Raw genomic sequence first — 27,433 nt, 5'->3', positions numbered from 1 at the left:
CTGAGTCTGATAGAAAAATCCTCTTATTTGAGAAGCTGGCAATTTTGCTCGAAATACAAATTCTCACTCAATTATAAATCATTGCAGCTGATTATAATTATCAATTGTTACAGCTCTGCATCTGACACACTTATACTGCCCCACTTTATCTGCTTCTTCCTAATCAAATATAATTAAGTATAGCTTTTATTATTGCAGTAAAGTAAGCTCAGATATTCAGATCAATATCGACCTTCTGTTAGCTGAGAAGGCAGAAACACTGCAGATTCTAGTGGCGGCCTATTAGATATTCACGACGTATAGCTACTCCTTGAAATGAGATCAGCAGAAGATATGAAACATTTTATAAATATATATTGGATAGACTGAAATGACAGCTGTAGCCTGCTGAGTTTTACACCTTGATATCAGAAGCTATTTGCTCTAAATACAGGAGGTCTTGATGCAGAGCTCTTGAGTTGATAAGCTGAAAATAGTGGTATAAAGAACTGTAGCAGTTTAACTAGGAGGTCCTGGGCTTGTTGAACTCTTGGACTGATTTTTTTTTGACGAGTAACAACAGTGGCTCGCAATGAGCACATTAACCAGGCAACAAAACAGGTTTCATGGTCGTGATTACTGAATATTTAGCAACATCTTATGATGATAATCTGCTGCCGCTGCTGTTTGTCATTGTAACTGTCTAAAGTGACAGTCAGAACCAGCAAAAACTAGCCTGCTAACATGATCTAAATGAAGGGAGAGAAGAAGATGGATAAGAGAAATAAAATGTTTGCTGTGATTCGTTTGCATGGGAGTCTAACAAATTTGGGTATTTTGCCCTATAATCCTGATCAAATGGAGCATTGTTTCTGGAAAAAAGACTTTTGGAGAGGGCAAACAAATGTTTTGACATTTTGGCAAACTACCTCCTAAAGGATAGGTTCAACCAAATCACTATATGCTTCCCTCCACGCTGATGGAAAGTCAGGTGAAGTTTCGTAGTCCGCAAAACATTTCTCGAGCTTCACAGCAAAACAGTATTGCAGCATTCTCCCTAACTCCCTAATTAACCCTAATTTTCAAATCAGTTTGGGATCTCAGGGCCTCCGGACACTTTGATTAAGCCGGATGAGCTTTATGGAGCCATTTAATTCAATTTTTCTTTTTCTTTGCACAAAAGTCCCCTTCTACTTCATTTGTGTAGGAGAATGCTACAATGCTGTTTTTGCTGTGAAGCTCCAACAATGTTTTGTGGATTCAAAGCTTTCTATCCGTATGGAGGTTAGTAGATAATCACTGAATATTCCCTTTTGGGTGAACTTATTCTTTCAAACCTGCCTGTCAAACAAAATGTGTTTGATTATTTAGTTAGTGTGGTTATGACTGTGTAGTCCATCATCACGCAACCCTAGGTAATATTTAAATGGAGTCATTGTGTTTGACCACCAACGAACCAACTGTATAATTTACATTTGCCAGCTCCATCCCTGCCATATTTCCCCCTCCAGTAACCCTCATGATATCACCACAGAGACCCTTCATGTTTTATCTGCCAGCCCACTTAAACCGAGAGATTAAAGCCACCTTTTCCCTCCTCTCTAAACAATGCGCTTACGTCAGGGCCAAGAGGTAAACAGCCAGACTCATAAAACCACACATCAACTGAAAATTAGACATCCAACAATCCAGCTGCCTCCAGTTCCAAGCCTTCAACACATCTTGTCATTACCTTAGAAGCCCCACAAGCGGCCACGTCGAGAAAAGATAAATGATCGTGGGAGTTGTTTTCTGCAATGCTTGACACTACTTGGAAAACAAAGCTGATGTGTTTGGGCGTCCAATAAAAGATAAATATTGCAACACCTCCCTGAAGTCTTTTACAGCATTACTCCCCTTTCAACTTCTCCTTATGCACCCTCTCTTGTCAGTTCCCTGCCGACTGCCAGCTGATCTTGCAGTGAAGAGTCTACAATCGTCATCTTTTAAGGGCTTTCAAATCCCACTCCTGCTCGTGTCCATGATATTCTCATGGTTAACAGCAATATCTGTCCAATCTTGACTTCAGTTTTGAAGATTTAAACACACACCCTTCCAAATGCTACGCCTGATTTCTTTCTTTTTCCTTCTTTGCTTCACATTTCAAAATGTTCTTAAAAGGGTCATTGCATTAGGCACACTCCTCTTTCGGCAACTCAAAACGTATGTGCTTCAGTAAATATGTCTCAATGTCTTAGAGGTCTTGAGGTCAGGGGAAGAAAGGCTGGAAACCCCCGGACAGGAAGTGCCCTCTCTTGACCTGGAAGTCTTGAAATGACAGAGACCAGCTGACAGAGGAGCTCCCAAGCGATGATCAGGTTCACATGTTGTTAAACGTTTTGTTTTCTCTCCCCTACATCAGGAATGTATGAATCCATGCTGCAACGCCACTACATGCACCCTCAAGGGAGACGCTGTATGCGCCCACGGACAGTGCTGTGAAGACTGCAGGGTAAGACCTTTTCATGCAGGCCTTGGTCTGTATAAAGCATACACCTTCCTCTTTAGACTTCATTTTCTGATTAAAATGCCCGACTACTGTTCTCATAGCTGAAAAAGTTCTTAAATTGTATTTCCCCTGCTCCTCTGAACATCGCACAAAGCTTTTCTCTGCAGAGACGGACATTTTTCATTTCTAAACTCAAGCGCAAAAACCTCAAACTTTCTGAAACTATTAGAATTTTCCCTGGTAGGTTATTAGGAGACTCATAATAGCGTGCTCTTGGATATAATGTAATATCTTGGGTCAGTTCACTCTAACTTTGTATTTTTCACCTCCAATAGGCAGGTTTCATTAGAGAACAAGGTCTCAAGTTGGATTGTATAACGTTAATCTCCACTGAGTTCTGAGTGGTTTTTGCTTTATCATGGAAATCTTCCTCCCAAGTATCTCAGATGTGTGTCCTCTCTTTGAAAAGGAACATTTGTTGAAGATGATTCAACGATTAAATCTTCCTACACAGACCTCCATTTTGTCGCAAATTACTCCTTCCCTGTGATTTACACTTAACCATGTTTGACCTCATGGCATGAGATGACAGCAGTGTGTAATGTTCTATATAAGCTAGAGCCAAGTGCTGTAGGCGTTCATACAATGAGTGAAAAGCTCATTCTGGACAATAAGAATGAGCTGGCAATTTTACATTAACGCTGGCCTTCTTACGGGGTCAGATCTACTTCCAACATGGCTCAAAGTTCACATAAAGGCCAGGCCAGCACAAGGTTCGGTATGCAGAGAGATATGGTAGTGAAGAAAACATACTATATTGTACTGTAGTGTACATGAATTAACCCAGCATTCTCTAAAAGATGCCTCTCATGTCAGATCAGTCTAATTAATGTGTTTTTTTCCGCTTTTGTGTTGTGATGCAAAACAGATAAACTGGCTGTGAAAATCAATAATGATAATAATCACAATAAGCTACAGTCTTAACATGGTCCATGCAGTATGATTACAGTGTGAATGGAGCCAAACATAAAGGTTGTGCTCAAACTGAATCAGAATCAACCCAAAGTCCTCTCTCTGGTCTCTGAAATCAATTTAAACTGCTTGCTATTATTAGGGGATCCACCAGCGAGAAGTCAGAGTGATCATCCTTCACACTCATGGTGGTCATTAATTAGCTTTCAACCGCAAAATCAATTTAAAAACCCATCACAGCTGCAGCCTGTGAACAACTGAGAACACTTTCTGTCCTTTATATCATTTTTAACCACACTAGGAACATGCTGTAGGTCTGTGGATGGCAATGTTGCTCCACCACTTTGATCCAGACTGAAATATCTTAACAGCTATTTAATGGATTGTCATTAATTTATGCACTGACGTCCATGTTTCGCTGAGGAAGATTCCTAATGACTTTGGTGATCCCCTGTCTGTTCATTCAACACAGCCATGAGTGTTACAGTCGTGGCCCCTGGTTAAATGTCTTGCTTCTCACTTTCATGCCACCCTTTGAATGAATTTTCATAACTTTGGTGATCTTATAACTCTTACTCTAGTTCCACCATCAAGTCAAAATTATACTTCATCTAGAACAAAATATTTTAGTTTCTCTCTTTCTAAGAACTAAACTACATTTAATTTAAGTTTAAGACTTTTACGTCAGTAGTATTCAAATGTGTGACTTTCATTTGTAATAAAAAAAAGAATAAACAATAACGCCTAAGCATTGTTGTTGTATTTATAAGAGTCCTGTCATGTTTCAGTGAAGACATAACAGAATATTTACAAAGCCCAAACGCCACGACTTTAACGGATAGATGAAGTCAGCAATGTTGCGGATCCGAAAGAGCTTACTGCACTGTTTGTGTTTACAGCTGAAACCAGCTGGCACACTTTGTCGAGAGTCCAGTAACTCCTGCGACCTGCCGGAGTTCTGCACTGGTGCCAACCCTCACTGTCCGGCCAACGTTTATCTGCATGATGGCCATGCCTGCCACAGCGTCGAAGGCTACTGCTACAACGGCATCTGCCAGAATCATGAGCAACAATGCATCACCCTGTGGGGTCCAGGTAAATCAAAGTTGTACTGTGTACATAATCCTCACGTATACAAGGGAATCCTGCACTTAATTTGATGATTATATTTTTGTATTTTTCTTGTTTATCATTGTGCGCAGGAGCCAAGCCTGCCCCAGGGATATGCTTTGAGCGAGTCAACTCTGCAGGGGATCCTTATGGGAATTGTGGGAAAGACTCCAAAGGCTCCTTTGCCAAGTGTGATGCGAGGTAAGACTCTGCAGCTGCACCGATGCGGTAGAGGTGCGGAGAAATTACTGTGCAGAAGAAAACTGATTATCTTAAGTGGTGTCATTAGCAATCATCATTATGGTGTGAAATCTGACATGTGATCTTCAAACAAAAGTTTACATGGGTGAAGAATGTAATTGGAGAAAGATAGCAGCTAATTACGTTCTGAGGATGTATTCATGAATCCTTTCATGCTATTCTTGTTGGCTAATTGTGCTAAAGATCTTCTCCCTTTGGGTGAATTCTGTAATCAAGCTCTTTGTTAATTGATGTAATTGCTTTAATGGCCGGAGGACTGAAGCGGTGCAGCACTCTTCAGCACTCTTTCATCTTTCTCCACAGTTACTTATCTTGTATGTCTGTGATTGACAGGCCTTTATCTTTTACACTTTTTTAATGAAGTGTTTTACTACCTGTTTTTTAATGTTTGCGTGCACGCATGTGTGTTTCCGCTTTTGTGTGTGTTGTATGTAGGGATGCAAAGTGTGGAAAAATTCAGTGCCAGGGAGGAGCCAACCGGCCAGTGATCGGAACAAACGCTGTTTCCATTGAAACGAACATCCCGCTACAAGAAGGAGGGCGTATCCTGTGTCGGGGAACGCATGTTTACCTGGGTGATGACATGCCTGATCCTGGACTGGTTCTGGCTGGGACAAAGTGTGGAGACGACATGGTGAGTTCTTCATTTAACTAATCGGTACAGACCGAGCGCAAGGTCATATTTAATTCCTCTTCTCTTAAATGCTAAAGACTTGATATTGCCATAGTGGTTATTGTCTTACAACCTCACAGTGCAGCTACAGCATTTCTCCTGTAGCAATCCCAAAAGGCAGACTGTTCTTGCCTACTGTAGTATTCCTTTGGGTGCTGAGCAAATAGTCCTGCAGTACAGAGCTGAGGCTGGGAGGGGCTGTTCTCTCAAAAGGAAAGAGCAAATAAAATGAACTCTGAGTGAATCCAGTGATCCATATGTACACATCATGCTCAGGGCTGGACAAATGGACAAGTCTCTTCTGGAAACCAGTTATTTCATCAGGTGTGTCTCTCGACTTTTCTCCTCTCATGTGTTTCCCTTAAAAACCTCTCTCAGCACACCAGTGACATCAGGGAGACTTCTGGCTTTGAACAGGAGCACTTACCTCCTTAACTGCCTCCAGATCTGTTCTCCATCCTACATTAATGGCAAACGGGTTGTGATAGCATATGATATGAGGCCCATATGGGCAGTGTCACCAACTTGCTGCATTATATCAGTAAGTAAACAGATTGAAATTAATATTTACTGCAACTCCAGAGCTTGAACTTCTAAAGTGCTTGAAGCTAACTTAACTTATTTGCTGAGTCAACTGGCCTTTATACTCTCCTGATGCTACCACAGGTGTAATGTCGTTAAGAGGTGCATATACAGCAAAGTAGCTGGAGTACATACTCGGTGTCAGAGGAGACGTCAACACAACAGCTCCTCTGGGTCTCCCTGATGAGGAGAATTTTTATATAAGACATAAATTTAGACACGTGTCAGAAGAGGTCAAGAAGTCTTGAGACCCGCACAACGGACCTCCTCTACCTTATAAAACAAAACAATGATAAATATAATATACAGCATATAACATAATTCAGAAAAATGCAACAAACACTTGATCACAGTCAGCACAAAACCTAACCAGTCAGTAGGCAATGATCCAATAGATTGGATAGATAAATAGAAATGCATGCAAAGGGAAAAAGTCCTAAAGAATGCTTATCAACATGTCCTTTAGCATTCTTTGTCTGTACAGCATCATATTTCAGGGTGTACTAACCATATTTTGTTGATAAAGCACACAGTTAAGATGATTTCTCTTATATTATATGAATGAAAATTAATTTTAAAAAGTTTTCTAAATGATGATGGTAGAAAAAAACACACACATTTCTGATGAAAATGTATTTCATACTAAAAGATTGTGAAGATTGGGGGGGGGGGGTGTTTATTTGCCCACACAATTTTACAATAAGTCAGATTGCGATAAGATAAAGTTAATAAAACATGCTGAAAATATTACACAAGTTATAACACATGGCCCTGAACTGGCCAGACTCCTTTGCAAATAGCCCCGGTGTTCCCTCACAGCTATTGCATTTGCCAAACCCCCTGCAGCTGTGGATTTATTGTCTGAAAGGCCAGAGCTCTGCCTACGTGGATGGAATTTGGCCAGAAGTGAGAGGGCGGATGAGGGCTTGTCACAATACTGGAATTTCTTACTTCGATACAATACCTTGAAAATATCGATACCATGTTCAATACTACAGGGAAAATTGGCACAATTTTATTACAAGATAAAAATAACATCTTATTTAACATATTTTCTATGTTTTTCAGTTAAACTTTAGATTAGTTTAAAGACAATAAAACTGCCGTTTTACTCTGCTGTCTGAGCAGAAAACATGCCGTATGCCTTTATCAGCAACTAAACGTGTGCACATACAGGTCAGATATTATCTTCTGCCACTGAGCTGTACACACTTTTCTGAGTTGTTGTAGTCATCTTTGTTTGCTCTTCATTTCTGCACTTGCTTAATGATGATTTTCCTTCTTATAGGTGTGCCTGAATCGGCAGTGCCAGAATGTCAGTGTCTTTGGTGTGCATGAGTGCTCTAGGAAGTGCAATGGACGTGGGGTGAGTGCAGAGTGCCTACTAGCTCAATATTTAGTGTTAAATTATGCACCGTAGCCTGTGAATCAGTGGAACACTCCTGTGTGGAGTCTGTATTTACCCATTTAGTCACTTTTTGACTAACAGTATTAAGCCTGTCTCCCTGCCCTGTAATTGCACACAATAGCAGAGCAATGGTGTATTTCCAGTGGAGCCTGTGAGTCATGGGCGGCTGCTTCTTTTCTGTACGATCAATCTTGATTGTCCCACTGAGGTTAAATCAATCCCACTTAACATCATCATTTATGGTCTGTGTATAGTGTTGTTCATCATCTTCTTACTAGACAGTTAGAGAAGACACAATGCAGCACTGCAGGGAGAGACCACAGTAGGCGTTGTGTTGGAGAAAAAAAAGTAGCTCTTCCTGCCAAGAAATGATCACCTTTCTCCCTTAATAATTCAACAGTTGGCGCTTTAATGTTTTATTTACTTTGTTGTTTGGTTTTTAGAATCAAACACTCAACAGGGGCCAAATCAGTTTACGGTTACCTCTGAGCGTCACTGCATATCATGGTTATACATGCCACAGTGATAAATTAAAATAAGAAATAAAAACCTTGATGCTAAAATTATGTATATTCCTTAAACTCTTGCATGTTGTTACTGACCAAACACCCCAGAGCAAAGCTAGAAGGTGTTAAATACCTTCCCCTACTTACCTTGAAAGTGTTTGGGTCAACATGAAGGGGTGGATGAATACATTTAAGCCTGAATTGGGAAGGTTAGAACAGCTTTTGTTACAAAGAGTCTCATCTGGAGCTCAAAGAGAATATGCTAAAATACCAAACCTTGGATATTCAACACCAACGGGAAATCAATGCCACTCTACTGTTGAGAAACACTTAGAACAACAATATCCTCTTCCAACAAAGTCCAGACCTTCATCAAAAAGGGCTCTTACATGGAAGCCACAAGGAAAGAGTAAACAGTGGAGACCCTAAACAACTTGAGGACGTCAAGAGGAACACAGCCGAAGGAACTTGGGACCATCAGCTGGGGAAGAGTTGTGTTAATGACTTGTGCTCCATTAAGAGAGAAAGCTATAATATGCAAGAACTCTGCATTAGAATGTATACTGACAGCTACACCTTTAATGATTTATTTTGACTTGTGCACTTAAGTTATCACAAAAGTTTAAAAACTATGTTCAAAGAGAAATCCACAAGTTTACTCAAGGTAACGTTTCATTAATGGAAGAATGTACATTTCCCCTCCAGCTCCAGTCAACAATACAAAACATAGACACCCGACAATGGACCAGATCATTGCTGCAGTCAGGTTGATAAACAAGAGTGAAGATAAATCCAGTTTTAGGTCCCAAAAGTTAAAAAGTAATTTCTCAGCTCTCCTCCCGTCAGTAAACAGAGCAGAATCCGATGTCGCTGAGGGTGTTCATTCCTCCAGGAGGTCTGGCTCTGCACCGACTCATTAAAATGCTTTGCAGGAGACTTGTAGTATAAGGAAATGGCTTCCTATTGAAATTCTGGACGGCATCTCTACAGCCTCGGACATATCTGCCATTCTCTCAAACGCATCACACACTAGGAGACCTGCCTGGAAGAATAGTACTGCTTCGAATTTACTCTAAGAGTTTGAAGAGTATTGTTTGCCCAGATCTCATCTCACTTTATCTTGCAGTGCACCTGTGGTCAGATACACTGCTATCTATATTTGTTTTTTATTATACTTTTTATACCTTATATAACCATATCAAGCAGACATCTTTGAGAAATAGATTAAAATGTGTGTGTGTGTGTGTGTGTGTGTGTGTGTGTGTGTGTGTGTGTGTGTGTGTGATCTTTCACTATATATGGATATGGGAATTGTCTGTGTCATATCACATCTGATTTATATGACATTTTTTTAAATATATGACGTATACTTAGACATTTTTATGATATGCAGTAGATATAATCTGGCTCTGTACAATTGTTTTTCCATTCTATCTTCATCTTGATTTTCAATTCCACACAAGAGAGGCATTTGATAACAACCATATCCTTGTGACAAACACTATTAAGAGATTGCATTTTCTTCGGTGTTGTAACATTTCCCTTCACACACGCAAACACATAAAACTCCCAAATCATACCTCCCTCCGAGCCCTCAAGTGCCTCTTAACCCCATCACCTTTCACAAAGGAGTATCCATGGCCTGGAGGCAGAGAAGGCACTTGACTGTACGTCTGTGCTAAATGTAAATCCCCCACAGCTGCATAACTCCCCCTGCACCTCCCTCTCCTCCTCATCCTCCCTTCAACTGACAGCTGGACCGTGTTACCTCGCCAGGGAATCCTCCTGGATCAGACTTCTGCTCTGGAAACCTGAGGCATCACGGGACGGACTCTCCCATGCACATGTTTTATCTATTACGACTCTTAGCGCACACACAGCAAGTGTCCTCTTCTATCGAAAGTCACTCTGACTAACTGAATTGAGTGGCTTACTCATAAAAAATAAAAACCAATTCAGTTTTCATCTTGTTGTTTGGCGATTAAGGCTTTGTAGAGGGAGATGCATCATTTATATCTTGTGTTTAGCTTCGAGGAATACAAATGCCTTTTGATCCGTCGGAAGTAAAACTACCTTTTTATTTGCAGGTGTGCAATAACAAGAAGAACTGCCACTGTGAAGCACACTGGGCTCCACCATTCTGTGAGAAAGCAGGCTTCGGTGGGAGCATCGACAGCGGGCCAATGAGACTGGCAGGTAGAGCGGACGATTTAATCTCTATCCTCACTCATGTAGACAGAGAGACCACTCAGAAATAAGCAACAACACAAAGCCGCCCCAGCTGCACCTTGTACAGCTCTTTTCTTGCAGAGTCAGTAGTAGATTGATGTGTGGGTTTGGACCGGAGCGTAACTTTCCTAGAGCAACACAACTCCCTTTCCACCCAGCAATACATTACACAGCACAGTCTGAAGTCGTACAAGAGAAAGAGAATTAATTTAAGTCCTCAGAGTGGAGAACAGGAATGAGAATGTGAATCACAAACTGTGCTGCTGACCGTGGCCTCGCTGTAACGGTCTTTGCGTCATGTCTTCTCATTGTTCTGTGCTGTAGATGTGCGTGTGTGTGTATTAATGTGCGTGTTGTCATATATGGCATCAGCCGACAGTGTGGTCATTACCGTGTCGATCCTGGTCACCCTGATCAGCCTCCTGGTAACAACCGTGATCGTCTTTCTGAAGAGGAAGACCCTGCTGCGCCTCCTCTTCACCAATAAGAAGAGCACGTTGGAGAAACTCAGGTGACAATCAAAGAGCCAGTGAGGTTTGCTGTCGGTCATGGTGACAGTTCCGATTGTTAGATTATTGGATCACTTGTTTTAGAGTAAAATGATTTCTCTCTTCATTGATTTGAAATCATTTTTACTTTAAGAAACACCCGACAGTTTGGCTCCAGCATCTTATTTTCAACAAACTCAAGTCAGTTTGTTAAGACTCATGTTTTCGCTTGGGTGCACCCTAAAGGTTAAACATAACATTTGCCAACAAAGGTTAAAGGGATATTCCGGTGTAAATTTAATCCATGGTCTAAATCACTGTGAAACTGTGTTACACTCCCTCTTGAGAGATCAAGTTAGCAGACTGCTAATTTACGGAGTTTTATCAACCTCAGAAACGACCGCACGACAACAATACACTGCAGTAAATGGGTCCAAATATAAATTGCCACCAAAAAGCCACAAATAATGCTCAGAACAGCACCAAACTTCAGCAACAGTACAAATAGGGTCTCGGCACATAGTCCGGGGCATCTAACCTCCACTAGCTTAGCTGGATTTCTACTGAAAAGCTGACTAGATTTACCTCTCTTCTGCAGCAGCTTCCTGTTGACGGGAAGTCCCGACGACTCGATTACCGAGTGCAGTAGAGTTCCGCGGCTCATGGATGAAAATGCATGATTATGACTCCATGGAAAAGCAATCAAAGTTCATATGTGTCTTACCTGCCAGTTTATAACAGTTATTATCGAGAGCGGACAGGGAAAAGAACGGAATTGAGCATTTCTAACTGCACTCGGTAATCGTCGCGTCGGGACTTCCCCGACCTGGAAGCTGATGGAGGAGAGTTGAAGTCTGTTTTTAGCTTCCCAATAGCTTCCCTAGCTAAGCTAGCGGAGGTTAGATGCCCCAGACTATGTGCTGAGAACCTATTTGTACTGTTGCTGTTGGTGCTGTTCTGAGCATTATTTGTGGCTTTTTGGTGGCAGTTTATATTTGGATCCATTTACTGCAGTGTATTGTTGTCGTGCGGTCGTTTCTGAGGTTAATAAAACTCCGTAAATTAGCGCTCTGCTAACTTGGTCTCTTGAGAGGGAGTGTAACACAGTTTCACAGTGATTTAGACCATGGATTAAATTTACACCGGAATATCCCTTTAATGCTTGTTTTGTGTGGAAACATGTAAACATTCATGCTCTGTTAATTAATTTGATTTCCCAACAGCAAAATGTGCCGCTTATCTTAAAGGTGCAATAATCGAAATGTAAATAAAAGTGCCGACCCCGCACCGCTATTCTGAAGACTGATAACACTTAGTTTTACTTTTGTCATATTCCCTGAATAATTTACAAGTTTTATGAAAAGAGCCAGGTAATTAGGGTGTAATTACAGGGGAAATATCCTTTGTGTAAACTGGTACACTTTCACTTCATTTAATTTCAAATTAATTACCAGTGTCACTCCTGAGTTTTGTAATCAGTGCACAGTAGTTCATACAAAGCAATGTGAAACTTGTCTACAGGCAAGTTTCCAGTAATTGTGAATGAATAATTTAGCATTATTTACTTAATTTTTTTTGTTTTTTTTCTCTGAGAATTTCCTGTTACCCACTTTATTTGCACCAAAACAACCGAGTTCTCTCCAGGAGATTTCCTTGAAAAGAACAGACACTTAAAATTTAGCTTGACTGAAAAACTTTGCTCACTCAATTTGACAAGATTTTAATATGTGTTATTGGTGCCATTACAAAGGTCATGATGATGTTGTACAGTTTATCTGAAACTGTTCTTGTTCAGATAAGTGCTATTTTATAAACAGGAGGAAATCAAGCCTGTATGTTCAATTATGATCAGCTAAGGAACACAAAAGTCTTTACTTTTCATCTTCAGTCAGTCTTTGTGGTTCTACATATAAATATATGATCAAGCAAACTACAGTTTGGACCTTTTAAAGCTCCTGAAACTTGTGTGTTGTAAGTAAAGTAAAGTATTTTCTGCATAATATTAATGTTTCATGACTCAACAAGCAAAGAGTCCAACTCTCAAAAGGGCATCTAATTTGCCAGTGGGTCTGTTTTGATCAGAGTTGATTGACAGCGGCCTGGCAACATAAACAGGCCGCCTACAAACGGTCATCACAGTTTGACTCAGATGTTGTTGAACTTTTCTTCTGAAGCTGTTAAATTCTTGTGTATATGAGTAATCTTTTCAAAAACGGGGAAAACAGGCCTTTAGTTTCAATAATCATTATCTTAGAAACACAAAGTTTTCATTCTTCATCTACAGTTAAACACAGTGATTATACATGAATCTGCCAAAAAACTAAATCTACCTGAAATGGAATTCAAAAAGAAACTGCGGACTGAACCGTTAAGTACTGTTGTTGTGTTCATAGATCTGTGGAGGCCAACAGACCGACCAGCCCCGTCAGGACTCAGTCCATGTACAGGCCCACACCACAGCGAAAGCCTCCACCCAAACCCTCCACAGCCAACATTTATAAGGTGAGTCGCTTCCTGCAATATGACTGTTACTGCACTTAACAAACAGCTCACTCATGTACTATATATATATGTGTGTGTGTGTGTGTGTGTGTGTGTGTGTGTGTGTGTGTGTGTGTGTGTGTGTGTGTGTGTGTGTGTTTTATTGACGGCCCATGTGATTAGATTCTTCGTAATCGCACTCCATTAGAGCCCTTCGCTAACCTGCGACAGAGCCTCGGTTCAGAGTTGTCATGCTTCCGGGCTTGTTGACTAAACAAGATGACGGCAACCTGGGTAATTGATTCAGCCTCGCTTTATCTCTCTCTCGAAGAAATATTAATTACGGTGCAGTTGCTGTCAGGATGCATAGAAACTTTCATTGAGACTCAGGATGTTGTTATTCCAGCCCCTTTTATTATTTGTTTGTGATAAAAAAAGATATTTTTTTTTTATGAGGAGACTGCACAGTTGATTGATTCAGGCGGGGGAGGAAAACAGGCTTTGATTTGTTTGTTGGAAATGATAAGCACAGAGGGAGATTACCTATCATTTGTATGTGCATGACAAACTAAAGCGCCATGCATTTATATGCATGAGTGCGTGTGTGTGGATCTGATTTGTGTTTGCGCTCGTCCTGTATCTGCAGCAACGGAGTACAAACGTCATATCTAACATCATAATTGAGTGTAAAAGTTCATCCAGATTTTGTGTCGAAGTATTCAGTCCACCGGAGTGACTTTTTGGAACAGCCTGACCGTTCTTATTATGGTCACCACTTCGCTGATGTCCAGATGTCAGTCAGCATCACAGCAGCTCTCTTTGCATTATGTGTGTGTGCGTGTGTGTGTGTTGTACAGCAGCCAAATCCTTTCTGGCCATTTTAGGTGTTATTGGTTTGTTCTGGAGCGGAGGGCTAACAGCTGGTCAGGACATGTGGTCAGACTCTGGCTTTTACAATTTCAGAACGTCATATCTAATAATGTTGTTTTTCCAGTTTTATGACTGACTCTGACATCAGCTATTTCACACTAATGAGAACTTCGTGACTGCAGCGCTCTTTATGCCTGCTCTACACCAGAATATCTCGGGACAAGACAAGGGCTGCAACTAATTATTTGATTTCTCTGCTGAAGAGTACAGTATTTGCATTATGAATGGATCTGCGAGGTGTCAGAAAGTAGGGTTAAAGTGGCCATCGCAGCTCCCCATAGGCAAGTTTAACAGCTTTAAATCAGAGGTCTTGACAAGTGCAAAATGTGTGAAAAAGCTATCAGGACCAGGACATGCATTAATGCATTTTTTTAAAGCAACATTTTGAAGAAATTGAGTGCAACACCACATCTGTAAGAGTTTGTCAGATGCAGGCGCTAAACACGAGCAAACTCATTACATCATAACAATGTTTTGTGTTGAAAACGTGTATCTTGAAGTAAACATGTATGTTACACTGTGATCCTACCCTCTCACTGAAGTTACACAGTGAAGCGCGGGATGTGAACATTAATGCTTTCCTCCCCGGCTGAGCTGTGACATTAGCTAGCTTAGTGGTGAAAAGACATGTGTAAATGCTGAAATTAGAGATTGCTTAATTCCATCTAGCTGTTTCTGTTTCACGGTCCTGGCTCTTGATTATGCTGGTTCCCAGTCACACTGTCATGCCTTACTGGAACACTTGAATAGAGCAGAGTCATTGTTAATGTCATGAGTAACACCTTCTATTCCTGCTATGACAAGTCAAAATATCTGCTTTGACAAGGCTTATGTGCTGCTGCCATAACAGATGACACATAACTGCTGCCATTACTGTGAAAAACATCCTCTCGTCCTCTTTTCAGCCTTCGTTCCTGAGCGCTGAGCCTCTTCTCCCTCCACACAACTTCCACTCTCACAGCCTGCGCAGACTTCCCCTCTACCAGCCGCTGCACATCAGCCAGCCCATGCCGGTGTCCCTGAGCGTGGGTCAGCCCACCCTGCCTCGACTCCCAGCCCACCACAGGGTCCTGCCTGCCCACACGTCCATCTCACCACCTCGAGTGCCACCTTTCCTCAGCCTGCCACGCCAGCAGTCGTCGTACAGAGTTGACCAGGTCTGTTTGATAAAATGTTGATTATTTCTATGGTATCGCTCAGATCGCCACTACATGTTGACTCAAGAAATCATAAATTGTCCAGTTTGTAGCCTTTACCTTGTCATAGAGAGTCTTGCAATACTTTGAAATGGGAATTTATTTTTGTAGACCACAGCTTTAATGGACCATGCACATAGCATAGGCCATTAAATCCAAGTTGTGTATATGTTACTGTACATTACTCCTGACCATTTTCTAAACCATATCACAGGTTTTCTGCATTGGTTTTCCACATCATATTCTAGGCACACATCAGTTTTATTTCATTTTTAACTTAGAGGTTTAGAAATAAACCCACGGAAACTTGAAACTTTCCAGAAACAAGTCAGACAGAACATTCAGTTTTACTCTTTTTTTTTACCTTTTGTCAAAGTTACATGATTATTTGAAGTAGTGAAACTTTCAAGGTGCATTTTCAAGTGGAAATAGACAACAAAAAAAAACCTACAAGCGTTCCCCTGTAATATTTCTGTTGGCGCCACTGTTGCAATGACAGCTTTAGAGACCAGCCATAAGAATAGCAATTTGTCATGGAAACCCTGATCTCAGTGCTATGAAGAAGGCAGAGGGAAACAACTGGCTGTATTAACATGTAGGCAGGTTTTGTTATTTTCTGATCTGTTGCTATGGGGGGAACATGTATCAATAGGGAACACTTCGACACAACACTGGAGCGCCTTCGATCGAGTGAATGCCCGTCCGTTCACTCTTGCTCTTCACAGTGGCAGATGCATTTCCTTTGTACCATAATTCGACCTTGATTTATCTTGGAAAATTCGAGCATAGTGGCAGACTGAATAGCACAGTGATGCCCAGGGAACCGATCTATATGTGGATTGTGGCCAGTTTAAGGACACGCTGGTAACGGAGATTTGGGTCTGCGAATGAAAAAGCTTTGATCACATGAGGTGAAGTTTGCCGGAGGACTTTCAAATCCATGTTGGCTTTAAAAGATGAGACTGAAAGTTCATTCTTGACTCTATAAAACAGACACTGACAGAGTAATCTCACATCTGGTTTTAAGATAGAATCTGTATTTCCGTGGTAATTATGTCAACTACTTTTTCTAAGCTCAAGGATAATTTATGGAGCCATATGATGGATCCACTAATTTCTTAGATGTCACAGTTTCCTTAGACGCACTGATGAAGAGCTTTGAAATCAGCCCCTGCTCACGGGGCATTACCATTTATATAGTTTTAACAATATCTAAAGCAGAAGAAATGCTCACCGTGATGGATCACATGCGTCAAGCAGATGTTCATTTCTCATGATTATCGTGACACACTGAAATTAACAGAAAGCAATGGAATGTTATGTAAGGGAGGGAATCAATCTGGAAACTTGGGCTACTCTTTAAAAATGCCCTGCAGTAATGCAAAATATATGCAAATTGTAGTTAATGACCTAAAACATGTACATCCACCTGTGTGGTCGTTTGTTAAAGGTTGTAGCAACGTGTTAGATACCGATAGAGCTCATTGCATTCCTGCACTGCGGTCGGCACGCTCGCCCACCTATCGACAGCGGAATTCAATCCGTCTCCCTCCCTGCGACCCAACTCCTGAGTAAGGCTCTGCTTTTTGCCGAGCCAGCAGTATTGGACGCAGTGGAGATAGTAAATCCATCTGTCCGCTGGATTTGGTGGTGGATCCAAATCCTGATACGTTCCTGTACCCGCGCAGCACGGACAGTCCTGTTGGATGTTGGCTCTCTGCGAGACACAGCAGGACGCACGGACATTTGACAGATGTGCGCTGCTTTGAAAACAGGAAGAGTTTAGCTTTGTGCTTTGGCACTTTGTGTCTGCTGGATGAAGATTATCACAGAATCACTGATGTAAAGCCAGAGCATGAAGGAATTAGAGGGAGGCGCAAAGGGAGCCAGTTTTTATATTCGTCCAAGGTTAATCAATCAGGTGAGCAGCAGCAGCCTGAGGTACTAGTTGCTTTTGAGACCAATAATCTACTTAAAAAGCATATGATAAGCTTATAAAACACAACAACGGTTTAAAGGTTATACCAGGGGTTCCCAAGACTTTTGCCTTGTGAGCCCTCTCAAGGACTCAGTGTCTAGTTGTTCACAGTTGTGTTTGAGGCTGGTAGTTTCTGTTAGCGGATTCCATTTCTAAACCAACGTTAGCTACTGTTTCTCTCTGTTAGCACAGCAGAGAGAGGCCCTGAGATGAAGTGCTCAGAAATGTGCTTGAAGTCACATTCTTTCTATTGTCGTGGAAAAGTCGACAAGTCCTTCACAAAGAAATCCACAGTCCGACACATCAAACAACTTAAACAAATCGTCTGCAGCCTTGTACAGGCAACTGAGAGGGACGCGGAAGGTCTCATTTTTCATGTCCAGTACAATCGGCTCACACACGACCAATAAAAAAGTGATAAATATGTAAATTGCAGCAAATTGTCACATAGAGCCCCTGCAGGACTTCTACTTGTAATAGAGTAGTTTTACTTTTTTACACTGGCAACCACCGTGCAGCAGAAACAACTGGCATCACATTCAGCATTGCAGCACATCACCCCTAATTGTTGTGAACGTGTGCCAACTAAAGATGCACTTTAGCTGAAAGGCCACTGTTTGCTTTATAAATAGGCTGCCCAGTGGCCTGCCAAAACAATGAAACCCTGCTACCTGCTAATATCTACCAGCTCATTTTGCTGTAATGAAACAGATGGAGCAAGTAGAGACGGCAAATGCAGTGTAGGTCAGAAACAGGAGAGAGCATTCTGTTGAGATTTAATAACAGGCCAGCGAGGACGTGCAGAACATCAATCCTGGGATAGAAGGTGTATTACAAGCTTATTGTAATACTTGACACAGCGTTCCCTGCTGTCTGTGCCAATATGTCTTATTTTAAAAGACTTTTTTTTCGCAGCCCAGCTTATGCCTGCGTGCCATTTAATGCTGAGGTGTTTCCAGGGGAATAAATCCTACACTGCGTTTATTACAATGAGGTGAGAAGAGAAACAGTTTGGCAGCTGAGATTTTTCACAAACTGACCCGCTTGCTGAGGAGAAACACGTATCAGATACCCACATAGTCAAATAAACCTGAAGCAAATCAGCTCAAATGCTGTTCAGGTGCTCAGGAAAGGCAGAACCGAGGAGTGAAACCGTGCCTTTTCCCTAAATGTCATCTTTTTCTGGAACTCAGAAAAATTGCTTTGTTTTTGGCCAGACAAGCGCGCATTTTTCAGTTCCTCTGGTGGGTTTTGAAAGGTGCTTGTAAGCCCAAGGCTCATAGATCTTTCTCAAGCCACAGAGGACAGTGCAATCCTTCATTTTGAATTAAGACATGTGAACACCACCAAGGCTCCAGTTACAGTGTGATGTTTTCTGCCAAGAGCGGCATTAGAATGCACATGGGTCCTGGATTATTCTTGCATTCGAGTGGATGCATCTGTCCATTTACATCTTAGTTTCCCTCCGTCGGAAAAACAGCCTGATTTTGTGTTTCTGGAGGAGTTATTTTTCGCTAAACTATCTATAACTTACACATGCTGGTTTGCTGGGAATTAATGTCTGCTTAAAGATCACAGTGGGTGGTAAACTGTATGTGAAACTCAATGAAATGCTCTTTTAGTTTCACACAAATTCATCTAATTGGATCACAGGAATCCCCCACCGAGTACATTTTATTGCCCACAAACTCTCGACAAGTAAGAACATCATCCACACGGGACTGTGGTGCAGATTCAGAGTAAAACAGACCTGCTGTGCCGTTAACGGAGCTCAGACTGATTAAAGCATCGTAACATTTCAACCTCTGTGGGGCACCTTGTGTTTTTAGCTGCATCTGGAGAGCTTTGGGCTGTTTTATGCAGCGAGTTTTGCACATTTTGACTTTGTAAAACCAATTAATTCCCAGTTAAGAGGGGACTACAATGCTCCTCAGCTAATGAATATTATATGGCATTAATGAATTGGTTCTTTTGTTGTTTTATAACTCCTTACTCACTACCAAAAGACATTATTATACTATAGTCCGACTATTAAAAAGGTGTTATCACATTATTGCTTAATTTGTGACATCACTGACTGTGTTTATAGAGCTGAAACAATTATAATTGTTAATTCTCCTGTTCCAACTGCTCAAATGTCAACGTTTTCTCAGTCCTATATGATAAATAAGTGCACATGTTGGGTTTATGACTAAACAATCAATTGGAAGATGCCTGATCAGGCCGCTGAAACCGAGACCAATATGATTAATGGTTCAATCAAGTAAAGAAACAGCCGATAAATCAATGATGAAAATGTTGTTTATATACACTACTCACAATAAGTTAGGGATATTGTGAGAGACTCAGTGGATTTCATACATACGGTGTTTGTTTCACTTCAGAGAGTTTTGGGATAGGGAGGCAATTGTATTGGGGTGATAGACACACCTCATTTTGTGTTTTCCACGTAATGGTCTCACTGTGTACAGTGTGCCTTACATATTGGGGCCAATACCAAAAAACTAAAAGACAACCCTTTTCAATGTGGCATCAATTTCAACATTCTGTGGGTATAAAAAGCTGGTATTGTCAGTAAGTCATTCCAAGTTCATCATTCAAACAGCCATGAACACACGATGTCACTTAACGGACGAGCAGCGCCACCTGGCCATAGTACGCCTTCGGGTCGGTGGCAGGCAGTCAGATGTTGCTCGTGAACTTGGTGTGTCTCAAAGTGTCATCAGCAGACTTGCATCAAGACACAGAACTACTGGCAGAGTTCTTGACAGACCCAGGAGTGGAGCCCCACGAGTGACAGACCGCAACGATGACCAGTACCTAAGGACCTATGCACTCAGACATCGTTATTCAACTGCCACACAGCTGCAGGCCCAGTTACGAGATGTGAGTGGTACTAGGGTTTCCAGACAAACCATTCAAAACCGACTCCACAGCTTTGGCTTGAATGCCAGACGACTGTTGCAGGTGACTCCACTGACACCAAGACACCGCCGTGAACGTTTGCAGTGGGCACAAGACCATGTGACCTGGACAATGCAGCAGTGGTCTACTGTCCTGTTCACTGATGAGTGTCGGGTCACCTTGCACAGAAATGATGGTCGTCAGCGTTGCTGGAGAAGGCGAGGTGAGCGATATGCCGAGGTCAACATGGTCCCCAGGGTTCCCTTTGGTGGAGGAGGTGCAACAGTCTGGGCAGGCATCACCAGTCAGCGCAAAACAGATTTGGTTATTGTAGATGGCTCAGTCACTGCACGTTCTTACCTCGGAGACATCATAGAACCCATCATCATCCCCCAATTCCGCCAGCACACCCCCAACTTTCTGTTCATGGATGATAATGCTCCACCACATCGTGCCAGAATTGTCACAGCTCGTCTTCAGGAAGTCGGAGTGCCTCATATGGTATGGCCAGCAACGTCCCCTGACCTGAACCCCATAGAGCACGTCTGGGACCAGCTGAAGCAGAGACTGGATGATCGTACCCCACCCCCACGTGACCTGGCAGAACTGCGTGTAGCACTTGTGGAGGAGTGGAACACCCGCTACTGACATTGTCACTTTTTGTTATTTGGGGCTGTCCTTGTTATTGTCTAAATTTTTGGGGTAATAAATATTAAACTAATGAAAATGGTGTTTCTTCTCATTCATTATTAGTAATATCAAAGGGAACTTTTACTTATTTCATTAAAATTCAGACCAAATAGGAAAAGCACTCATGTAAATAACAATATCCATAACTTATTGTGAGTGGTGTATTTCCCACACTGCTACAACACGTAGACTACGAGGCCAAAAGTATGTAGAGACCCAAAAACACCTGTATGTGATTTTTCTCTGGTTAAAGGGATTTGCTCCCATTGAAGAGGATGAATGATATTGGGCAAGTAAGATGTGGTTCGCAGTTGACGTTTGAAGTCGTCAATAAAGCTGTTGGAGGGGTTGCGGTCGAGGCACTGTGCATACCCGAACATCAGTGTAAGAAAACCGCATCTTTATGGACCTAGAATGACTTTAGTGTCATTGCACGGCAGTACAACGAAATGTAGCACGTCCACTCGGTGGCACATGCAACATACAAACACAAGCGCTGTTTAGCTGCGACTACCAGTATGTTTAGAACGAAACATTTTCAGCATTCCTCCATAGCTGCTAATGAAAATCAATATTACACTATTTCTGTTTGCATGCATTCATGCTTTCTATGATAAACAAAGACAACCTCCATCTTTAATTTGTTTAACGACCTTCTTGAAAAGGTCAGCATTGGGATATTTGTGCATGTCAAAAGCATTTAGGAATCCAAGTTGCATGTCACATCCCCCTCTCTGTCTACTGCTTAATGAAGGTGTCTATGCCAGGAAAAAAATCTTTAAAAAAGACATCCAAGTCTTTCATAATGTCTTAAGGTAGTTGCTGTGCAGTAAACACCCTGATTGAGACTATGGATAGGTCATGATTCTTGAATGTGCAACTAGTCTTTACATAACACATTTGAGTAGTTTGAGCAACAATGGTTTTGTCTCAAAAAAAAAAAGAAAATTCTATCATTTTTTCCAGCAAAATGTTTGTTTCTGAATGATTGAAATGTCATGAAATTTGGGTTTCTCCCAATCTGTTATCACAAGCATCATTTTATATCAGATCTACTTTAATTGGAACCAAGTGGCCCAAACCATGAAACACAGCGCTGAACGACGAGGTGGGCGGACGGGTTATAAACACTCACAGGTTTGTAGCTGAGGAATAACACTAACCCTGTGACTCCATGAGTCTTCCATCTCTCCAAATCTTATCCATGCATGATGTGGAAAACGTTATGTTCCTCTGTGTGCATAGTACATGAAGTTTGTCCGTGTTCTGTCCTGACAGTGCGTGTTGTGGTGCTGCGGAGGTTTTGTGCATGCACGTGTGTGTCTGCGATGGTAGGCGGGCTGCTGGTAGCAGATGTTTATCACTGCCTCGCCTCCTCGCTGTAGATTAGTAACACATGACGGCACCTCATTCGGATAACCTTCTACACTCACACAGCACCGCCACAGAGGTGGTGGGGACGGGGAGGAGGAGGAGGGTTTGGAGATTCATCTCATGTTAGCTGTGTTGAGTTGAAAGACGATACTGATAACACAGTGCCCTCTAGTGAAATGTGTCTGCTTTTGTCTCCAGATAACAGCTAAACAGATAATCCATGTTTAAAGGGGGGCAGCAGATGATTGTTTGTCTCCAGAGACGAATAAAGTGGTGTTTAATCAGATTGATGTCTGGATATTTATTGTTTTTCAATACCAACTTAGGACAGTGCTGATCTGCATTGGAAAATCAATCAACTCTGAAAAATCTAACATTTCTCAAGACACAAATAAACCTTGATCTTCATCACTGTGCACTGAATCTTAAGAAGTAGGGCTGCAACCACGACTGCTTTCATTCTCTTTAATCTTCGGATTACTTTCTCAATTAATCGATCCGTTGTTTTGACTATAAAATGTCTTGTTTTATCCACAAAGATATTCAGTTTACTTTCTAAAAGGAGAAAAGAAACATCCTCTTTAATTTTATAGACATGAGCACGTGTACATGTTCGACCTGATGGACTGAACTTTTGTTTTTCCTTCTTCAGGACTTTGACAAGCCCAGTCCACCCCAGAAACCGCTCCCCGCAGACCCTCTCGGGCGGAGCTCTCGGCTGGGTCACAGTGCCGGAGCAGTGGGCGTCCACATCCCCGGGAATGGACCTCTCCCCATACCCATCCCCACTGTACCCAGGCCTCCGCCCACCATCCCTTTACCCAGCAGGTCAGTGCAACTTGACAGGGATCAGATCTTTTTATTACACCGTGGGCTTCATTCAGACATGACAGGGCCCCGATGGACAGAGCCAGAACGCTTGAAGTGTTTTCAGTTCTGGCACAGATGGATTTCAAGTTAGTTTTCCATTGTGACCTTAATTAATTGCTCGCCTGAGGTAAACTTGCCTCGTCTTCACACAAAGTGAATCACTTGATAAATGTCCTCATCCAGTTTATCATTTGTTTTGTGTCACTTTGGGAGTGCTGGTCTGATTATTCTTGCGGTTGTGCGACGGGTTTTTTTCTCACCAGTTTGCCAAACACCTCGAGGGAAAAGATCACTTTTAAATCTGATCTTAGAAAAAAACCTCCTCAACCATTTCAAATGTGCCGATTTACAGTGTTTCCTGAATAACACACTTTTATTTTCTGTGTGCATAAGAGGGGAACTTTAAATGAAAGACTTACTGAACTCATTTTACAATCTCTCTGCTGCTATAACCTTCACAATGAAAGTGTTAAATACGCTGCTACAGTATAACCGTCCTGATAAAACTGCCAGTCAGAAATGAGACTGAGATATTAGTTGCCATCAGATTAACCTACCAAGATGTTTTTTGTATGTAATATTAAGAATTTCAGTAAGGCTGCTTGAGGCTGCAGGGATTGTACAATAGCTAGCGGTGTTGTTATCACCACTGGTTGTGCAATATGTGTTATTTGTGTGGCGTGTTGCTTGTTTTTCATGCTGTTTTGTTATTATCTCCACTATGCAGGCAGATATATGTGCACAGTGTTTGGGTCCAAGACAAAATTCCCTACGGGGACAATAAAGTATATCATATGGTATCATATTGTTTCCTATGTACTCTGCAGTATAACATTATTAACATGCTTCTGTTTACGTTTCAGACCTGTGCCGGTGTTGCCCTACAGACCACCAAAGACTCATAAGGACTGCTGAAGTTTTGACGTCACGGACGAGTTAATGTCTCGCCAACAGACAAGAGACTGTCTTGATTTTGCACTAATGACTGAGACTCTGTCGGACACTCGGAGGAATCACAGAGTTTCTCGACGAAAGGGGGCTAACATCACACCTCGGTGCTACGCCTCTCAAAGGTGCTATGTTGTCCTCGCTCAGGTACCAATGAACTATTTATCTATTTAAATATTTAACTTCGACGTTACCGGTTTGTGCACAGAGCACCCTGATCAAGAGTGCTTTTCCCCACGGAAAAGTTCAGAAAAGAAGGAATCACAGTGTCACTTAGGATGTTTCTTTTGCATTCTTTGGCGATTTTTATACTATTTTCTCAAACGAAATGCTGAAATAATATGATGTTTTTTATAACCAGTGAAGTTGCTTGAATAATTGAAGTGCAAGTTTCTTTTTTGGGAAGAAAAGGACGGTAAAGGGAAACGGAGCACAACTCAGCAAGTTGTCAGTGAAGCTTGTGGGCCATGTGCAGCGTTTTCTGTTCAGTTTTCATATTTTTTATGATGTATGAATACCAAATACATCCTTTCTATTCACGTCGCCATGGTGCTACAAAGCAGATATTCATCAAATGTTTGTTTTTGCTGTTCAACACTCGGACTCATCAAAGCCTCGGACCACACTACTTTTTATGGGATTATTCTGATCTGCTCATTTTACAGCCTCACAGTCGGTCTCCTTATTCCCTTATAAGTTCACTTCTGCTGTAAAGTACGAACGGCAGAAGTACTTTTCACACATTTCAGACTGGCTCTGACACACTGCTCGGGGCATGTGTTTGGACGCCCAACATGTTCTCCTGATGCTGGCAGGCGCTGCGGAGCCTCGACAGACTGATTGTGTTCCAGAGAATTACACCAACACCAAATAATTCAGCATTAGCTCTGGTGTTTGTATGTTTAACATTTACGCTCACTTTGTCCTCGAGTGTGCGAGCCAAGAGGAATGACTTCAGCGCCGCGAGCTTTCCAAATCTCCTCCTCGACTGTGTCCAACGAGATGTTTTACCGTATCTGTCCCGTCTTCATAACATTCCATTTAGATTCTGTATGGTTGTGTTATTCCTGAACTCTTGAGATTATTCACGCATTCACAGCATCATTCATTAGATCCAGAGCTCTGCGTTGCACTTTGGGTCAGGCCATTTCCCCGGTGTTGTTTGTTGTTAACTTGCTGTTTTTACAAGAAGGGATTGCAACTTTACATCGTCGTTCTTTTTCCCGTGTCACTTTTGGATAATTGCATTTTATATTTGCAGAATGACTGAAGTGTGTAAAGCCCTGCATACACGTGCGAGTAACGCTTTTCTATTGTTTTGGAAGATGTGTTCGACAGTCGAGAGTATCTGCTCTCTCCGCTGGAAAATATTTGTCAGTGCCGTGTCAATTAACCGTTAAATGTTTATGCCATTTGTAAATCCCAAATGTAATGTGTTTATTTGCATAACTGTAACATGTTTAAACACCCCTGTAATGTGTAAATATTGTATGTCAGTTATCATTTTCTCTTCCTTTTTTGTCTTTCCTTTATTTTTTACATTGCACAGTAATATAAGAACTGCTTTGAGGCCGGCGCGAACGTGATGTTAAAGCTTTCAACGTGTAACCTTTAGGCCAGAGACAAATGTTTGAGGAAAAACATTCAAACTGAGAGATTTTATCGATGAAATCAGAGCCAAATAAAAGTTCCTTCATGACTGTTTACAACAAGTTGTTTTTATTTCGTCCTCATTTTGATTTATAACCACGAGCGGCTGTTAAAGAGATAAATAAGGGTTCATGAGGATATTCACCATTTGATGAACATGAATAATTAACTGACTTTCCTTGTTGTGTTTTGTCCGCTGAGAGGATGAATGTGCCCGAAGCTCTGTATGCAAAATGCAACGTACCCCATAACAAAAGCAGCTAACAAGGACTTTGATCATTTAGAATGTTTTTACATGGAAACAACTCCTTCTGTCTAAGAAGAACAAATGTAACTTTGGAGAAGACGCTTGGCTCATCCTTTCAGACAAAGTGATTCTGCAAATGACAGAAAAATACTTCAAACATGTGCGTCACCTTCCTGATGACTCGCTGTGTGAAAGTGTGCCACCAATCTATGACCTTTTTCTTTTTCGAGGCTCCGCTCTGCTGTCTAAAGTCTGCTGCAGCAGCCTGTCATGGTTGTTCAACACTGCCACCTGCCAGAGAATGATAGTCATTACAATAACCCAAGTGGTTCCTTACATCCCTCCAGCTATCAGCTCCACATCACATTTATTTAACTTTAGACCATCACTGAGAAAGATTACTGTCTAACTCTATCACAAGTTCAAATTTGGTTACATTTATTAATTTTTGAGGGGATTTTGAGGTGAGATTTCTCCACATTGCTGCAGTGAAATGTATCCAGATGTGTACCTGTGATAGAGAGATACATCAGGAAGAAGTTGGAATGATAATGAAGAACCAACCTATGAAGGAATTAGTTTAGTGAACGGTCAAAGTCAGAATAACGCATACATCTTTTGACTTGGTTTTGACCATAAAGTCAAAATCCAAGAAATTCTAATACAATACTTTTGGATTTCATGCATGATAGGAGATGATATTTAGAGTTACCGACCACAACAACTATTAACAACCAAAAAAATCTAAATAAAATAAAAGCCCACCCCTATAAAGCCATAAAAAAAACATGAAAAACAAACACAGCAAACTCCCTACAGAGCCAAGAGAGTGTTTTATTGTGAAATTTCAACAAACAGGTACAGTGGGAATAAGTGGGTTTAATACCATTAAGGAGAACAATCACTTGGCATCGTCTGTTAAACGATCGGTAAAATAAAACTTACACATAAACACATATCAGCAAAATCACGTAGGCTACAAACTTATTCTTTCAATGTGAGACAGCGGCTCACATTGAAAGAATAAGACAGAATTGATGTGTCACCAAAGAGCATTTTTATTTTCATATGTGTGTTTTTTTTTCTTCTTAGATACAAGTCTACCATTGTAAAGCTGTTGGACACTGTGGAGGCTGAAAGTAGAAAACAGCAGACTTTTGTTCTAACCTCTTAGTTTTTACAGGTCTTCATGTTCTGGCACGGCTCTTAGGTTCTTGGCTGTAGAAATAAATTAGTGGTTTGTCAACAGCTGAGATAAACAGTTTCCAAATTGCTAAATGAAACCACAGTTGATAGATAAATGCATTTTACACTATGACACTGTGTACAGCTTGAGGCCTTTGTGTGTGAGCCAGTTCTCATTGTAAACACCAGACTGCCCATCTATCTCTGTTCTCACAACAGTGTGTGCGCGTGTGCGTCAGTGTGTGTGTGTGTGTGTGTCATCTGTTGATGACCGCACTTCTATG

The 27,433-nt window shown here is 41.4% G+C and overlaps 1 protein-coding gene across 3 annotated transcripts in view; it reads left to right on the top strand.

Moving 5' to 3' along the window:
- adam12b (ADAM metallopeptidase domain 12b) overlaps window positions 1–25,773 on the top strand; it is an 87,252-nt gene extending 61,479 nt beyond the window's left edge. For 2 of the 3 annotated variants that reach the window (XM_030442745.1, XM_030442747.1), the window contains 11 exons: window positions 2,381–2,470; window positions 4,339–4,534; window positions 4,642–4,750; window positions 5,246–5,444; window positions 7,354–7,431; window positions 10,067–10,175; window positions 10,533–10,719; window positions 13,090–13,198; window positions 15,013–15,264; window positions 22,902–23,077; window positions 23,983–25,773. In XM_030442745.1, the coding sequence (XP_030298605.1) occupies window positions 2,381–2,470; window positions 4,339–4,534; window positions 4,642–4,750; window positions 5,246–5,444; window positions 7,354–7,431; window positions 10,067–10,175; window positions 10,533–10,719; window positions 13,090–13,198; window positions 15,013–15,264; window positions 22,902–23,077; window positions 23,983–24,034 (1,557 nt within the window). In that variant the 3' untranslated portion in view covers window positions 24,035–25,773. The remainder of the gene's footprint in view (window positions 1–2,380; window positions 2,471–4,338; window positions 4,535–4,641; window positions 4,751–5,245; window positions 5,445–7,353; window positions 7,432–10,066; window positions 10,176–10,532; window positions 10,720–13,089; window positions 13,199–15,012; window positions 15,265–22,901; window positions 23,078–23,982) is intronic. The other variant, XM_030442746.1, reaches the window with a different exon arrangement.
- Window positions 25,774–27,433: the final 1,660 nt, after the last annotated feature.

Source organism: Sparus aurata, chromosome 15, assembly GCF_900880675.1.
Source record: "Sparus aurata chromosome 15, fSpaAur1.1, whole genome shotgun sequence".
NCBI classification, from domain to species: domain Eukaryota; kingdom Metazoa; phylum Chordata; class Actinopteri; order Spariformes; family Sparidae; genus Sparus; species Sparus aurata.
This window is presented reverse-complemented; position numbering and strand designations above follow the sequence as displayed.